Source organism: Aspergillus homomorphus (assembly GCF_003184865.1).
Source record: "Aspergillus homomorphus CBS 101889 unplaced genomic scaffold BO97scaffold_30, whole genome shotgun sequence".
Lineage (NCBI taxonomy): Eukaryota > Fungi > Ascomycota > Eurotiomycetes > Eurotiales > Aspergillaceae > Aspergillus > Aspergillus homomorphus.
Genome location: NW_020291916.1, coordinates 94905 through 109350, shown reverse-complemented (window position 1 = coordinate 109350; position 14446 = coordinate 94905). Strand labels below are relative to the sequence as shown.

The following is a 14446-nucleotide window of genomic DNA, read 5'->3' as shown; positions in this document are numbered from 1 at the left end:
GCAGCGATGGCTGGCGCGCCGACGAAAATTGTTGATTATAACCCACTAGGACTGTTGCGAGGAGGTCACGTTAGCAATCGTTCCGGACGACCCTCGATTAACATCAAGCCCCTTCGGAGTCGGGGTAGCAACGCCAGCCAGCGGGCCCCTAGCCCCTCTAATATGAGATAGATCACATCGGACTTACCACTGTCTCACTCGTACAGGGGGGCCGAGATCAGATAAAGGTGGGTTTTGAGGCGAGGGGGGGTGGATTTGGCAAAGCGCTGAGAGGAGACCAGGGAGACGTCAAGGTCTTGGCCCAACCCGAGGCGAGGAGCGACCGGGAAGAAGCAACGGTCCAGGGAAGGGGGAAAAGAGTCTGTGTAAGCAGGACAGAAAGTGAGATGGCACACGCAGGACGGGACTGCCGCCGTGCATAGGCTCTGAGGCCGCCGAAGGATATAAATCAACTCACAAGGATCACACGATTGGCGACCAGATCCCATGTGGTATGAAGCGGGAGCGAGAGAGAGCCAACTTAAGCCCAGCGTCACATCTGGTCAGCTCACGGCTGGCTCCTCCCCTATTGAACCTCCACAAACGCCTCAGGCCGCAGGGCACGTGATTGCGGACACGTGCGGCTTATGTAAGTCCACTCCCAAATCTAATCGGGCAGGCGGTATCACGTGGGCATTGCCTGAGCCTCGGGGCTTTTGCAATGCGCTGGAGCTTTGCTTTACTTTGCTTTGCTTTGCATCCTGACGGAGTGTCTTCGCGGACCTACACGATTCCTTTCCTTACCTCACCTAAATCTCTCATTTCGCTATCCACCATGCCCGTTGTTGCTGGTCCTCCTCAGGCCCACGGCCCCAACACCTTCGAGAAGAGTAAGTCTCGGACAATCCGCAGCACAGACAGGCCCACGCCGGGCTGCTCGAGGTTGCCCTGCATATGCTGATCAGTTCTATAGTGAAGATGGGTGCTCTCATGGGCTCCAGTAAGCATATACTTGCCCCACAGCACAACTAGTCAAGCCTTGATTAACATCTTAACTCGTTAGCCGTCGGTGGTATCATGGGTTTCATCATCGGTTAGTGTGCGAGAGGGGCGGTGGAACCGCAGCGAGCAGACCTGCTAACCAGGCTAGGAACCGTCACCATCTTCCAGTATGGCGCCGGCCCCAACGGTGTCTTCCGCACCCTGGGTAAGTATATGCTTGGTTCGGGTGCCACGTTCGGGTATGTAATTGAATGACGGGCTTGGCCCGTCCGCCGCTCCATCTCAACAGGCATTATGCTAACGAGCCCGTGTGCCACAGCCTTTTCATGTCCATCGGTAGCGTCATTCGTACCGAGGGCCCTTACAACGACGCCTGGCTCCGCGCTCGGGGCCCCCCGATGATGCTCCCCCGCCAGAGCCCCCTCCGCTCTATGCGCGAGTAAGCGCATCGTCCATTCGGTATCGATCGACGGTGAGATGGAGGGCACCAGGCAAGGCGGGAGAAATTGTACAATAGCTTATTCTGAATAACGGTTCTGGCGCTCACATAGCCGGAGCGTTCGAAGAACCCTCGACTCGGTGTTGAGCGCAGAGCAGTGAAACCCCACTGGACAACTATATTCTGTACATAGGTGAAGCGGAGGCGCCTCGGAAGACGCCTCTGGTCCGGGGACACACTGCGCTGTATCTTGGCGGTATAACAAGCATTGGGTTTAATTAATGGACAGTCATGATTGATGACAGACAGACATTCTTGTATGCTGAATTGGAGGCAGCTGCACTGTACTACCTTACTCATGCAAACACTAACGGACGGACGATTGTATGATTTATCCGGGAAATGTTCTATTATGCCCAGGACCCACCGCTCTATGTCTAATCCCAATGCAATCGCTAACGACAATGCCCGTTTCCCTCAACCAACCCGTTATATACAGTACAACACAACACTTTCCTTCTAATTACTCTCATTCCCATCCACAAAACCACAACATCCCCCCATTAACTTCTAATTGCCCTCCCCGGGCCCCTTCACCGGCGCCCAAACCAACCACCCACACCCAATCAAGAACTTGATCCCAGCCGCCAACCAAAACGTCGAAGCCATCCCGCCATCACTGCGATTCAACCACCCCCCGACAATAGCCCCAATCAGCAACATCACAACGCCAGCCACCCTGCGATTCCGCTTGACATTCTTCCCGGCAAAGATATTCATATCAGACGCGATATCAAAGTACACACTGGTGATGACCACGCTGGGGATCTCATTATACCCCAGCGAGCGGGTGGAGTTGATCGAGCCGGCGGACTGAAATGCCAGCAGGCCGATGGGGATCAGGTCGAGGAGCGGATGGTGTTGGTGGCTGCTGACGTCCGACGAGGCGGGCTGCGGGATCAGCCCGGCCTGGATCAGCGCCACGGCGATCACGATCAGCGCTACCTGGGCCATGAAGGAGGCGAACAGCGTGCCGCGGCGGGTTGGGCCGAGCCAGCGGCCAGCGCGGCTAAAGCAGAACGAGCCGGACAGGAAGCAGCTGATCGAGACGAGGGATTTGAGCCACCCGTAGGGCGAGTCGCGCGGAAGGTTCGAGGCGCCGAGGCCTAGGACGATGGTATTGCCTTTTTTGTGATGTTGCGTGTGAGGATTGGTTTGTGGTGGTTTCGGGTTGGGGGTTGAGAAGACAGGGATAGAATGACCTACCGGTCTGCATAGCCAGGAAACACGACCAGGCGTTGAAGGCCGAGCTGTCGCAGAGACCTGTCAAGAAGCATAGCACGACACAGATCAGATCCGCGTAGTTACTGTCGATGTTCTGCTTCAAGCGGCTTCCTGTGCTCGTCGTTGTCCTTCGCATTTTCCTGGATTTTTCGGACGGAGAGGAGGACTCCACGATCGGTAACACCGGGGATTTCCCAGGTTCAAAGGGCTGAGACATTGCTGGCCTCGGGGATATGCCAGTGAAGTAATAGAATGGTGGACTGCAGCAACGTCAGGAACAGAATCATCAGATGAGATCAATTCTGGGGGACAGAGGCAAGGAGGAGTAACTCCGATCCACTGGCACCCTAAACCCTAGACACTCTCCGAAAAGGTCCATCGTCTCTCCACGATTTGTTTTCGAGTCTAGCTCGAGCTGAAGTTGTTTTCGGTTACTCTCTTTTTGCCGCACGGAAGTTTAATTCCTCTGTCTCGCTTTCCCTTAGCCTCTGGCCCAATTAGACTACTCGTACAAAGCACGCAATCGCTTGTTGTGAAGACGGCATCGTTGACTCCACTGGCGTCCTCCTGAGAAGGCTTAGAGTCGTCAGCCCTATGGAGTCACCGGCAAATGATGTTGGGTAATTCTTCACGCGAGCGGAACAGTCGGCATCGCCGTGCTTGATACTAGCCTCCACAAGGCTGAGATACTGCTGTCTCATTGGGCATGGTGACCCCACCACGAGGCCAGTGCCGAAAGCTTAGGGCCGATGCCGGCCACGCCTGCTGGGCATCTGCTATATCCATGGATGTCTTGGGACGTGCAGCACTTACTCGACGCACGCTCCTTGACTGTTGATCTTATCGCATGGTTTCAAGTGACTCATATGGGTGACAAACTACCGCCCACCGGTTATTTCTTATACACTGTCAATCAAACAAATATTGCTAAATGACAGGGAGCTTAGAGAAACAAGTACTGTACAATAGGCGGAGATCGGACAAGAAAATGCACACTTATAGCTTTGACAGTCCCCCCAGTTGAGGTGCGACCCACGTTTCCTTGATGATGTCAGCGCACTTCTCTCCAATTCCGTATGCCGGCATTTGTGTATGTCCTCCATGTAGAGTTGGCATGACACTGCAATCGGCAACACGCAACCCAGACACCCCGCGTACTCGTAGTTTGTTGTCAAGGACGGCGAGAGGGTTGTCGTCCTTACCCATGGCGCAAGTTCCAGCAGCATGATAGCCTATCGAACTCGACGTTAGTATGATTGCATTGATAAGCAAACATATTTCCACCTACAGGTCGTTCCATGCTCTTGGACATAAGGGATCCACTCTTCCCTCGTCGTGTATGTATGATGAGTCAGATTTGGCGGCCACGACCCTTTCACAATGTCTTTCGTTCCAGCCCCTTTCGTGATGATCTCGTTGGCAAATCTGCATGCTTCGGTGATAACAAGAAGGTCCAGTGGATCGGACAGATAATTGCAGTCTACTATGGGGTTCTCGAGTGGGTCCTTGGATGACAGAGTCACGCTGCCTCGAGATCGGGGCGAGAACAATTCTGCAATGATAGAAAATGCATGTTTGTGGTCAATAGGATATTGATCGTACTGCTTGGGGCCGCCGTAGCATTCTGTGGTGAAGAATTCGATGTTCGGCTGCTTGGGAGTCAACCCCATCGGGTCACGGCCGGGCTCTCGCGGCGCATCTTTCCACAATGGCTCGTCCTTGAGACGATCGTCAAGCCGTGCGAATGCGAAACAACCGAAGGGGAATGTTGAAAGAAATCCTTCCCTTTTCTCTTTCCAGAGGGCGTAGCTCTTCTTGAAGCTGTCATCGTGGTGGACGAGGTAATCATTTGTCAAGCCTGGCTTTTCAGTCTCGTAGAACATGAAGACAATCTAGGTCCGCTCGATCAGTTGTGCTTGTTCACCGCCCTGGCGGTGTTTCCAGATAGAGACTTACCATGTGGTCAAGAAGATTCTGACCAACTCCGGGTAGGTCCACCTTGCACTCGATTCCATGCTTGCTCAGCTCCTCCTTTGGACCAATTCCAGATCTCATAAGGATTGCTGGGCTGCAGTACGCCCCTCCACTGACAATTACCTCTCTCTTGGCATAGACAGATTTTGAGCCTTCTGGAGTTATCACCGCCACGCCTTCAGCCTTCAAGCCCACGGAAGTTTCTCTCAAGAGGATTTTATTGACCGTGGTGTCAGTCATTACTGTGACATTGGACCGAAGATACCCATTGGTAATAAAATCACCACTTGTGGTGCGGATACCCTTGTGCACTGTTCGTGGCACATGGCCACAGCCATGGGGCGTCTCCCCAGTTGTGAACATGTCATGGTCAAGTGGAAGTCCTTGTGAAACAAACGATTCCATTATCAGGTCACTAATTGGCGCCAAATCGTGTGGCTCAACATGCAGAGGCCCCGAGTGGCCGTGGTAATCGTCGTTGGCTATGAACCAGGGCTTTGAGTGGAAATTCTCGGCCTGCATTCACCTGTCAGCTAATATATTTGGGAATCACCGCGGCATGATGCAAGGACTGGCGGACCTTTCGCATGCATTCAAAGAATTCTTGACCACTCCACCCGTCTAAACCCCAGTCATCGTAATCTTGCTTAGAACCCCGGATACAAAGGGTTCCGTTGCACCCGCTGCTTCCACCCAAGAATCTGCCTCTACTCAATTTGACCTGGCGGCTATTGACACCGGACATTGGAGGAGTGACGATATTCCAGTCTGTTTCTTTGTCAAAGTTCGTGGACCAACTGGTAACGTAACCATTAGTAGTGGGTTTTCTTGGGGTAGGATGGAGTCTCTCACGCTCCAGCCATATGAACACTTTCAAGGCCTTTGCTATGTTGTCCAGCCTCGATAACGAGAATTCTTACTTGAGGATTCTCGGCCAGGCGCCCCGCTACGACGCATCCTGAAGTGCCTCCCCTGAGGTAAAGAGAATTAGAGAGTCAATCGGTAGTTCAATGAACGGGTAAAGATTAATCTACTTAGCAGACATGCTCACCCGCAAATAATGTAATCATAGAGATTACGATCCTCTGCCTTTCCCGCCATTGTTATCGCAATGCCCCCAGGATTAAAGGTATGTAAGAAGGAGAAATTGGCACTTCTAGCCAGGTCGGCGATGTAGGCTTCTTTTAAGTACAGAATTCGGCGTGAAAAATGATTCCGCTCTTTGTGGTCGGTGAGCCGTCAGCCATGGCGCAGAATGCTAATGAGTTCACCAATCGCAGCAAGAACTATACGACGCTAGTTTCATTGTAGAGCTAATATCTAGCTAGGGAAGTGATCGGTCAGATATTGAGGAATGTGGGTCGCCGAGACTTTTCGGAGCGTACAATTTTGCGGGGTACTCGACAGACGGGTATATTGACAGCTTCACGGCAATACGCGGATTTGCCTCTACCGGTGGCGGGCAGATCCAGCGGAGCTGTCTTCACTCGTGTGGTTGGAATTGCGGGCCAATTCCGCAATCTGGCCCATTTTCGAGTCATCATTTGCGGGCAATTGAGGTTCTTGGGAGCCACGGTGACCTGCATATAGCGCGTTCGTTTCCTCAAGCCCCTTGCCGGAGGTCTCAGGGACAAATACCCAGACGAATAAAAGGCCTAGTAGAGATATGCCCGTGAAGAACCAGAAGGTTCCTTTAGGCGTGAGCGAATCGTGAGCGAGGAGCAGCATCATAGGAGTGGCCTAGGTAAGTCAGTTTAAGTTTTCTGTTCCACCCCATTTGAATGGTTGCAAGCCAACCTTAGAGACCCCAATCCGGTTTGCATAGTGCCACAGTGTGACCAGGCTTACGCCAACAATTCGCACTCGCAGGGGGAATAATTCCGCAGGGATGAGGTATTGAATAGAGTTCCATCCAAGCGCCCAACTAACCCCGGTCATGTAAATCATGACAATGGCCCCAATGGCGGCATGTCGTACTGCAGATTCCTGATGTGAGCCTGATGGGGTGCTCGCAAAGACCGTGAGAAAAATGGAGTCGTAGGCCAGAGCTAGGATCTGAATGATAAGCCCGAGATAGAGTGTCTTTCGTCTTCCTAGTGCATCAAGTAGGAATAGCGCGGAGATCAGGGCGGATGCGAACTTGACCGCTCCTAGAATTGCGGTGGTGAAGAGCTTCTGCGACTGTCCCTCGATGCCGAAAAGCTCGAAAAGCTCGGGAGCGTAGGCTGAAGCAAAAGGTCAGTTTATTATCTGGAAGGGCGGTCGGAAAATCATCAATGTTGCTCACTTGTTACAGAATTGGGACCCGACCACTCTCCTAAGCACTGGAGAGTAAAAATGAACACGATCCTTCTGAGATGTTCTCTTGCCGTAAGTAGCTCTCTGAGGGCATTCCAAAACCGCAGAGATGACCTCTGTTGATGCTCTAGTCCAAGCTGGCCTTGCGCGTTCGCTACCTCAGCATGAATACCAGGATCCATGACAGACAAGTTCCACAGTCTTGCAAACGACTGCAAGGCCGCTTTGGGGCGGCCCTTCTTACACAGAAACCGAGGACTCTCCTCGCAGAGCGAAGAAGAGAGTAAAAGCAGCCCTGCCCACATAATCTGAATGCTCTGTGGAATGATCCACTGTCTCGCGCTAGAGGCTGGCATATGAATGGAAGCACCCCATATCGAAAAGTACTGGACAGCGTTAGCAATCAGAGATCCTGTCCTTGCTCCATGGAGGACTGGAGCGTCTTACACCAATCATGATTCCCAGATATTCCGACATGCCATACATGCCCACAATCATGCCGCGAACCTGGCAGGGAGCCACCTCGCCCAGGTAGATAGGCGCGATCACGCCATACTGACCGATTCCGAGTCCCATGATGAACCTTCCCGCATAGACTTGTCCGAGATTGTGCGATGTGATGAAGATGATGGAACCGATGATCCAAAGGAGGCAGGCCTGACGCATTGTCCATAGCATGCCGATACGTTCACAGAAGACGAATGCAAGAACAGCTCCTGGCAGACTGCCGATATGAACCATCGAAGTGACATTGGAAAGGCGGTTCGCTTTCTCAGAAGCGCTGAGGTAGCTGGCATGTATGTGGAATTGGTCGATAAAAGATTGTTCTGCGACAGTGCTAGCAATAAGGCCTCCATCGAGGCCTACCTCACGTCAGTTGAGCCACATAAGTGCAATGGAAATGGACAGATGGCTTACCCCGAGCGGCTCCCGAGAGCCCAAAGCAGAAAGTAGCACACAGAAGCCTGAAAGAGAGCTTTCTCTGGAAAAGGGGGTGCTGGCTGTAGTCCTTCATGGTGTCCAGGGCGGGCGGGATACCGGACTCAATGCCTGTTTCGCAGGACGCTGGAGGGTGGAAGACATGTTGTTTTCTGTCCGCACTCAGGAAGATGGAGCGAATGCCAGGATCTACCGGCTGATGGTGACTGACTAATAATGCTCTTCTGGGAGTTGTCTAGGCTGAAGCAAAAGAGGATCCATGCAACCGCGGTGGCCAGTGATACTGGGATAGAATCGAGAGACGGTGGAGTCGAGTGGATTTTCGCTTCAGCCTTACCCGCACCCCAACAGGCGATCACCAGTCATGATTTGTTCCTCACCACCCGCTCTCGGGTTTCCCTGCCTAGCATTGCTTATCTTTCAGAGCACCTCTGCGGACCTCACCAACATTTTTGGCCGCTAGTCCTGGTACGTGTACCAATGACGAGGAATTCATTACGAAAGCACTTCGACAAACCCTGCTTGGGTTCTTATCTAAACTCCAGATACCATCCCTATTGCAGACACACCAGAATTACCTGACTCGGTCAAGACTGAATTGAGTCACTATGGGATAAACCGTATCTCCCAGGAATGGTGGTCCAAGTGAGAAGCTCAAAAGTACAATTGGTGCCATTATAATCATCAAATTAGAAACGGTGAAAAGAGAAGTGTCTCGCATTCTGAAATAGCCCTCAATCTCATTGCGGCAGTCTCCGTCCCAGGTTGACCCCCCCGTGACCCTCCTGAGATAGTACCTTTGAAGATAATGAGGTCTTCTCTCACAACTTCAGCTTGAATCTGAATTTTGGTGCTAATTTCGCCTTATATTTTATCACATTACCTTTCTGCGAGTACAGCAACGCGAACACCGGCGGAGCCGAATTCTCGTACTGCGAGGCCCAAGAGTTATCGATCAACGCATTCCCGCCCATATAGATGGCAAAAGATATCATAGGCCCAAAGATAGGAATAGCATCCGCGGCGAGTGCCACGAGCTGCACCATGAAAAGCGCAAGTTGCTTCTCCCATGGGGTGGGATCCGTGATGTCGTATTTCAGGTTCAAACCATACTGCCGTTTGATGATGTCGGGAAACGCCTTGCCATTGTACGTGATGCAAGGATGGTCCGACGAAACGTCCTTGGTGCCGGACGCATTCTTCACCTCTCTCGCGGGGAAGGCGAGGACAAGGTCGCGACTATAAAAGTCGATGGGCCGGCCTTTCTCGCCCTCCGCGGACACGTTCTGATATCCGACTTCCTTTTCTCCGTGTCGAGTATATATCTCTCCTGGCATGGGCAGAATACACATCAACTCTGTGACATCAAACCGCAGCGTGACTTCTGGATGGGCAAGTCCAAGACCAAAAGTAGGGTCTGTAGCGAAGTCAACGTGACCGGTGACAATGCTATCGGGTTGGCCACCGGGTGAAGAGAGCAACGCACGCCTTTGATACCAAGGCCAGGGGGTATATTTTGGAAGACCAAGAAACTTGTCGTCTTCGGGTTGGTCTGGGCAACTAGGACTTAACCATTTTTGAAATTTGGTCCAGTCCGCTAATGCCAATACCCACTTCCCTGCGTCGGACGCGAAGCTGGATGACATGTACATCGCTTGCAGGCCCCTGGGCCCCAGCATCTGTGACAAACCGCTAATGAATTCGGTGCCCAAGCCACTTTTAGACTGTGGTCCGACCTTCCATCCTTGAGGTCCGGCAGTGATCGCGTCGGATAGCGCCTTGACAAACTTTTCGCGCTCTGCGATATCTCTCTGTGCAGCAAGACCTTGGATAGTAATATTCTTGAACTCGGCCTTTTCGGCAATCTGTTTTGACCATTTTTCGGCAGCTTCAGCGGTGAAAGGTGTATTTTTCTGGTTCTTGAAGAGGTCTGGCCGGTTGTCGGTCCAGAATTCGAGAATCCATCTTTTGAGTGACTCCTGGAAAGTGCCGCTAGGGCTGGTTTTGAGATCGTCTTGGTCGACTACGGCACGGTAGTACTTCGGGTTGCGATCAATACCGTACTTTTTCGCCAAGGCATCAAGCTCAGTGGCCTTGTCTAGCTGATCTTTTGGGCCCTTTCCTCTGCAGCTCTCTAGCCACTTACGGAGATCTTCCTTGGCTTGCTTTGTTTCTGCGTCCGTGCCTTGGAAGAGTCCTTCTTTAGAGGGCTCACCATCCGAGTTTGCTCCTTTCTCCCCCAGAATCTTCTTTTTGAACCGGGTCGTGTTCTGGAGAATCGGATGCAACACTTCATCCACCAGGGTTCTTTCCGGCAGGATCTCCAACCCAGCCTTATTGATCTGGTCCGGCAGAAGATCTCTTTCAGGCTGCGAGTACTGCTTCGGGTTGTAAGGGATCGCGAACGGGATCTGGACGAATCGATGCTTGAAATCCAGGCGAACCATCTGAACCAGATCTTCATACGGCCAAGGACACTGCCAGCACTGCGGAAAATACACCCCCCGGATAGCATATGTTGTGTCCAGCCAGAAAAAACGTTCCTCGGGCGTTGGCATGGGGAAATGAACCATGTATGCCTGTTCGGGCTGATTGAAGAGATTCCCGTCCTGGTGCATAGTCACGATCCGAGAAGGGTTACTGGGGTCCCTGCCATAGAGAGCTGAGATCCGGTCGTAACTTGCCGTCGCCCCGCCGACAGCGTACTCGGTGCGAGGATGCTTCTTTTTTGGCCTGTCTTTCTCATCCTGGACTTCTGCGTTGACGGTGATGTCTACAAAGAGATACCTGTAGAAATCCTCCCCTTCGCGTCTGAGCTCTTTCTTTCGATCGTCGTCGCTGATGTGTAGTTTGGTGTCCCACCAAATCGAGAAGAGCTTCTTGGGGAACCAGACTACTCCTTCTGGTGGGCCGGACATTGTGGTTTTGGGGTAGTAGACAATGAAGTCGCAAGGGGAATGAAGACTTCAGTATGATTGTCATATTGATCAAGTCGTCCTCGGAAGGCCATTATATGCATTTTCCACGAGGAATATATGATCTCATAGAGGAACACGGGCTGCAGATACTGGTTGAAAAGCTGTCCGGGCCTTCCCCCGCCAAAAGCAAACTTGCTGACGCGTATTCAGAAAGCGTCCGCCAATGTTTATGGCGAGCTGAGGGATTTAGTTGTTTTAGGTGCAATTCGATTGCAAGTTGTCTGCGGGCTGGCTTGGAGCTAGAGCAGCTGGTTGTGGGGCTGGTTGTAGGCCGTTCGCGGATAGTAGTGATGTCTAGATTTTAATATGAACGCATCCGATCTTGGCCAGAACAGTCGAACCGCTGCCGTTACAATCTCGAGGGACTATGACGTCCACGACCCTTTACAAAGTATGCCAAATAAACCTACTCTGACTAAGTATAGGGAAGGAAGGAATGGGTTTGGGATCTACTCAGCTTTTGTGTAAATTCTGCACCAATAACTAATGGTTATATCTCTCCTGGCATGCATAATTACAGTACCAAAGGCTATAAAATTGGAAATATTTACTAAGCATCTATAAGAATCAAAAGCCAGTCTGTATCTGTAGGTATTCAGAAGTTGATTTGTCATTATACTTCAAGATTCTCTATCGGCAATCAATCTATGTTCCTCTTTTACCCTCGCCGCCCCTTCCTCCGGCTAGCTAGCTATACTGTACAATCATGGGAAACTTCGAGCCTCTCACACAAGATTGACAGAAATAGCTCATACATATTTTTCTTCGTGTTCTAAAGATCGCCAGTGTTGATCAGTTGGCTGAGGATGAACACCAACTCTAGAAAAAGAAAAGAAGCTGTTGATGTCAGGGCTAGCTGAACAACGCCATATGTTTGCTGTAATCTCAGCTGCTTCGTATATCTCCTGGAGCAAGAAAAGCTGTTCCGACAAGGATGAATCATAACCCAGCTTGTCTTGTCCTGAACCCTGCATGGTTGAATATTAAACTATCTTTTCCTTGTCATTGGGCGTTCTCTCCCCCTCATTCTCACCCACTGTAGCTCTTCTTTACTTTGCGACAGTAGCCACTCTTCCTTATCCAGACTGCTTCAAACGAGGAGATGGCTCACTCTCCAAGAGCACAGAATATATAGCACGACAATTTTGAGTCCACTGAATCGTGACACAACAAGCTCACGCACCTACATGAAGCCCTCAACCGGCCGCGTGAGCCATTCATCGGGTACACCGTCAATAGACGTGACTCTCTTCTCCGGATCCCACGTTAATAATATCCGTATGAATCTGAGGAACTGGTCCTTCTCTTCTCCCGGTGGAATGGTGGTGACAAATTCTTCCAGGGATATATTTGGGATTGGGGGCTCGGATATCAAATTGCCTGTCAAATGATTAGATGAGAATTATTGTATCAAAGGGTAATTTACAGATGAGGGAGCATATTGCTAGAGTCAAAGTATGTCTTGAAGAGTGGACTTTTCTGTATGATCTCCAAAGGAGGAGGACGGAGATAGCCGATGTATTGGGCCAAGGCTAATGGGAGGACATACTGACCGTGGACACGATCCACTGGGTCAAAGAGGTTCTTACCCTCTAGTAGTTACAGTGTCTATTTGACGGGTTCAGTGGACCGTGTGGTTAGGTTATGCTTAGTAGGGCTCACCATGACACCGATCGCCCAGATATCCACAGGATACCCCCAAGGAAGCTGTAAGAGCACCTCTGGCGCGCGATATAGATCTGTCATCCACCAATCCTGATTTATGCGTCCCTCTATCACACGCATTTGACCAAAGTCAGTAAGGCACGGGTAGCCCGATAGCTCTAACATCGTTGGTCGAGTTTTGTAGACTGTCGTAGCAGCGGCTCCAGTACCCGTGGTAATTGGAGTACTAGGATTCTCAGTCTCCTGTTGCTCGACATGTTTGAGGACTGTGTCGTCTTCAATGTCCATCAAGACATTTTCCGGTGAGATATCTAATAAGTACAGTGAGTTATCAAGGTTTTTGAGCCTTCCCGACTAGCTGAACATACCCGTATGTGCAACACCACAGGTTGCATGCAACCAATTTACGGCGAAGAACAAGCGGCGTATGATGGATTTTACGAGAAGCTTATGCAACTGGGCGTTGGGAAATTTTTTCTGTAATGTGCGGACACTATTGCCCTGAGGTTTGAAGTCGATACAGTAGTGGCTCCCAGAGGGACCATCAATCTCAAAAATGTCCCGTGCAAGGCGCGTAAAGTCCAAGCCTGGGTGGTCTTTTTCGGCGAACTTCTTCAAGCGGTGGAGCATGTTGATCTCGTCAAGTATGGGCGAAGGCTCAGTATCCTCAGTTTGTATGCAAACTTTCAGAGAGGTGTATTATCTTGCTCTGCACGCGAGTCAGTATTCAGTCCAAAAATAGTGGACTGGCATGGACCACAAACTTTTCATCCCAAGCAAGCCAAACTGTGTAATACGCTCCATAGCCTAGTTTAGCGATTATGCGATAAAGATTCTTCAAAGTTTCGCCAGGCTTGACAGGGTAATAACGCTTCCGATGATAAAATGGAAGCGTCTGTTCTTCAATCGCCAGAAGATCTGCCATCTCATGAACCCATCGATGTAGTAGCACAGTTCTTTGGTGGAGACACGGCCGGAGACACGGGAAAAGTGGTGATGGGGGGATTAAAGCACGCATATTCTATACTAAAGAGTTGCTGCCTAAGTACGGTACAGAATCAATCAAAGAGTGGCACGGTCATAGTTCACGCTGAGGTGGTGAGGATGGTTGGCCAGGAGTGAGTGTTGAGGCTTAGGACTGCAAGTAAACAACCCTCTGAACAGCGTGATCAAGCGTAGGCATAAGATCTGCAATGACATAGAATGATTCGATACCTGGCTCAGACGGAGCTGCTTTAGATCGATAACGATAGACAATTTTGGTTCAATATCATAGGCTAAGTGCCATGATAATGAGGAAAAGGAACAAAAAGGGGCAGTGCCAGCCCGAGCCCTGAGGGAGAGCTGAGGCGTCGAGAGGAAGACTCCAGCTCCAGCCTACCCGCATCCCCGCTGAGACTTCAGGCTCCAGGCTCCAGGCTCCACCGCTTCCTATCGGGGAGCGGATACCTTCTCCGACAAGGCTCCCTCCTAACCATCATCCATTTCAAGCTTTCAAGAAGCAAGTCCTGTTCATCCATATTTTCAGCTCGCATGTCATGTTCTTCCCACTCAGCCTCCTATACATTCCAGTGCATGGGTACAGGACCAGTGAAGGGAGTCCATAACCTCGCTTTTCTGAGTGACGAATACTGGAGCTTTCGTAATAATGCCGCTAGGAAGGTGTTGTTTTGAGCAAGCTATTGTGATGGCGATTGATGTCAGGTTACATATGCATTGATTTGACTTAAGATGGCGTGGTTTCCGATTAGATCATTAGCATCTGAGTAGAAAATCGAATGCTGTTACATGCTGGGTGTATCGTGCGGAATTGCTTCTGGCTTCCAGTATGCTGGATTTATAGCGATGTTTTATTTCGTGTCGAAATAAAAATGATCGAGTCGTGCAA

General features: G+C 50.8%; 5 protein-coding genes across 5 annotated transcripts; 1 reads left to right on the top strand and 4 right to left on the bottom strand.

Annotated features, from left to right (window-relative positions):
• The first annotated feature begins 597 nt into the window (after positions 1-597).
• BO97DRAFT_407010 (MGR2/ROMO1 family protein) lies at positions 598-1755 on the top strand. The gene is made up of 5 exons (XM_025695554.1): positions 598-869; positions 953-979; positions 1043-1072; positions 1130-1220; positions 1301-1755. Exons 1-5 carry the CDS (start codon positions 815-817, stop codon positions 1422-1424), a joined length of 327 nt encoding a protein of 108 aa, XP_025549459.1. The 5' UTR covers positions 598-814; the 3' UTR covers positions 1425-1755.
• A 235-nt stretch (positions 1756-1990) lies between these two features.
• BO97DRAFT_394427 (YoaK family protein) lies at positions 1991-3171 on the bottom strand (the record flags this gene model as incomplete). Its single annotated transcript, XM_025693978.1, has 2 exons — positions 2687-3171; positions 1991-2604 (listed from the first exon to the last, which is right to left on the bottom strand). Exons 1-2 carry the CDS (start codon positions 2919-2921, stop codon positions 1991-1993), a joined length of 849 nt encoding a protein of 282 aa, XP_025549458.1. The 5' UTR covers positions 2922-3171.
• A 502-nt stretch (positions 3172-3673) lies between these two features.
• On the bottom strand, positions 3674-5953 carry BO97DRAFT_456463 (GMC family oxidoreductase). Its single transcript, XM_025699169.1, has 6 exons — positions 5730-5953; positions 5531-5650; positions 5259-5475; positions 4661-5194; positions 3993-4596; positions 3674-3936 (listed from the first exon to the last, which is right to left on the bottom strand). Exons 1-6 carry the CDS (start codon positions 5777-5779, stop codon positions 3701-3703), a joined length of 1761 nt encoding a protein of 586 aa, XP_025549457.1. The 5' UTR covers positions 5780-5953; the 3' UTR covers positions 3674-3700.
• A 174-nt stretch (positions 5954-6127) lies between these two features.
• Positions 6128-7991, bottom strand: BO97DRAFT_436134 (general substrate transporter; the record flags this gene model as incomplete). The annotated part of the gene is made up of 5 exons (XM_025697765.1): positions 6128-6418; positions 6476-6903; positions 6966-7362; positions 7424-7839; positions 7895-7991. The coding sequence occupies 5 exons, from the start codon at positions 7989-7991 to the stop codon at positions 6128-6130; spliced, it is 1629 nt and encodes a 542-aa protein (XP_025549456.1).
• Positions 7992-12076: 4085 nt separating this feature from the next.
• BO97DRAFT_471796 (kinase-like protein) lies at positions 12077-13887 on the bottom strand (the record flags this gene model as incomplete). The annotated part of the gene is made up of 5 exons (XM_025700067.1): positions 13306-13887; positions 12927-13241; positions 12556-12869; positions 12369-12483; positions 12077-12273 (listed from the first exon to the last, which is right to left on the bottom strand). Exons 1-5 carry the CDS (start codon positions 13574-13576, stop codon positions 12077-12079), a joined length of 1212 nt encoding a protein of 403 aa, XP_025549455.1. The 5' UTR covers positions 13577-13887.
• Positions 13888-14446: the final 559 nt, after the last annotated feature.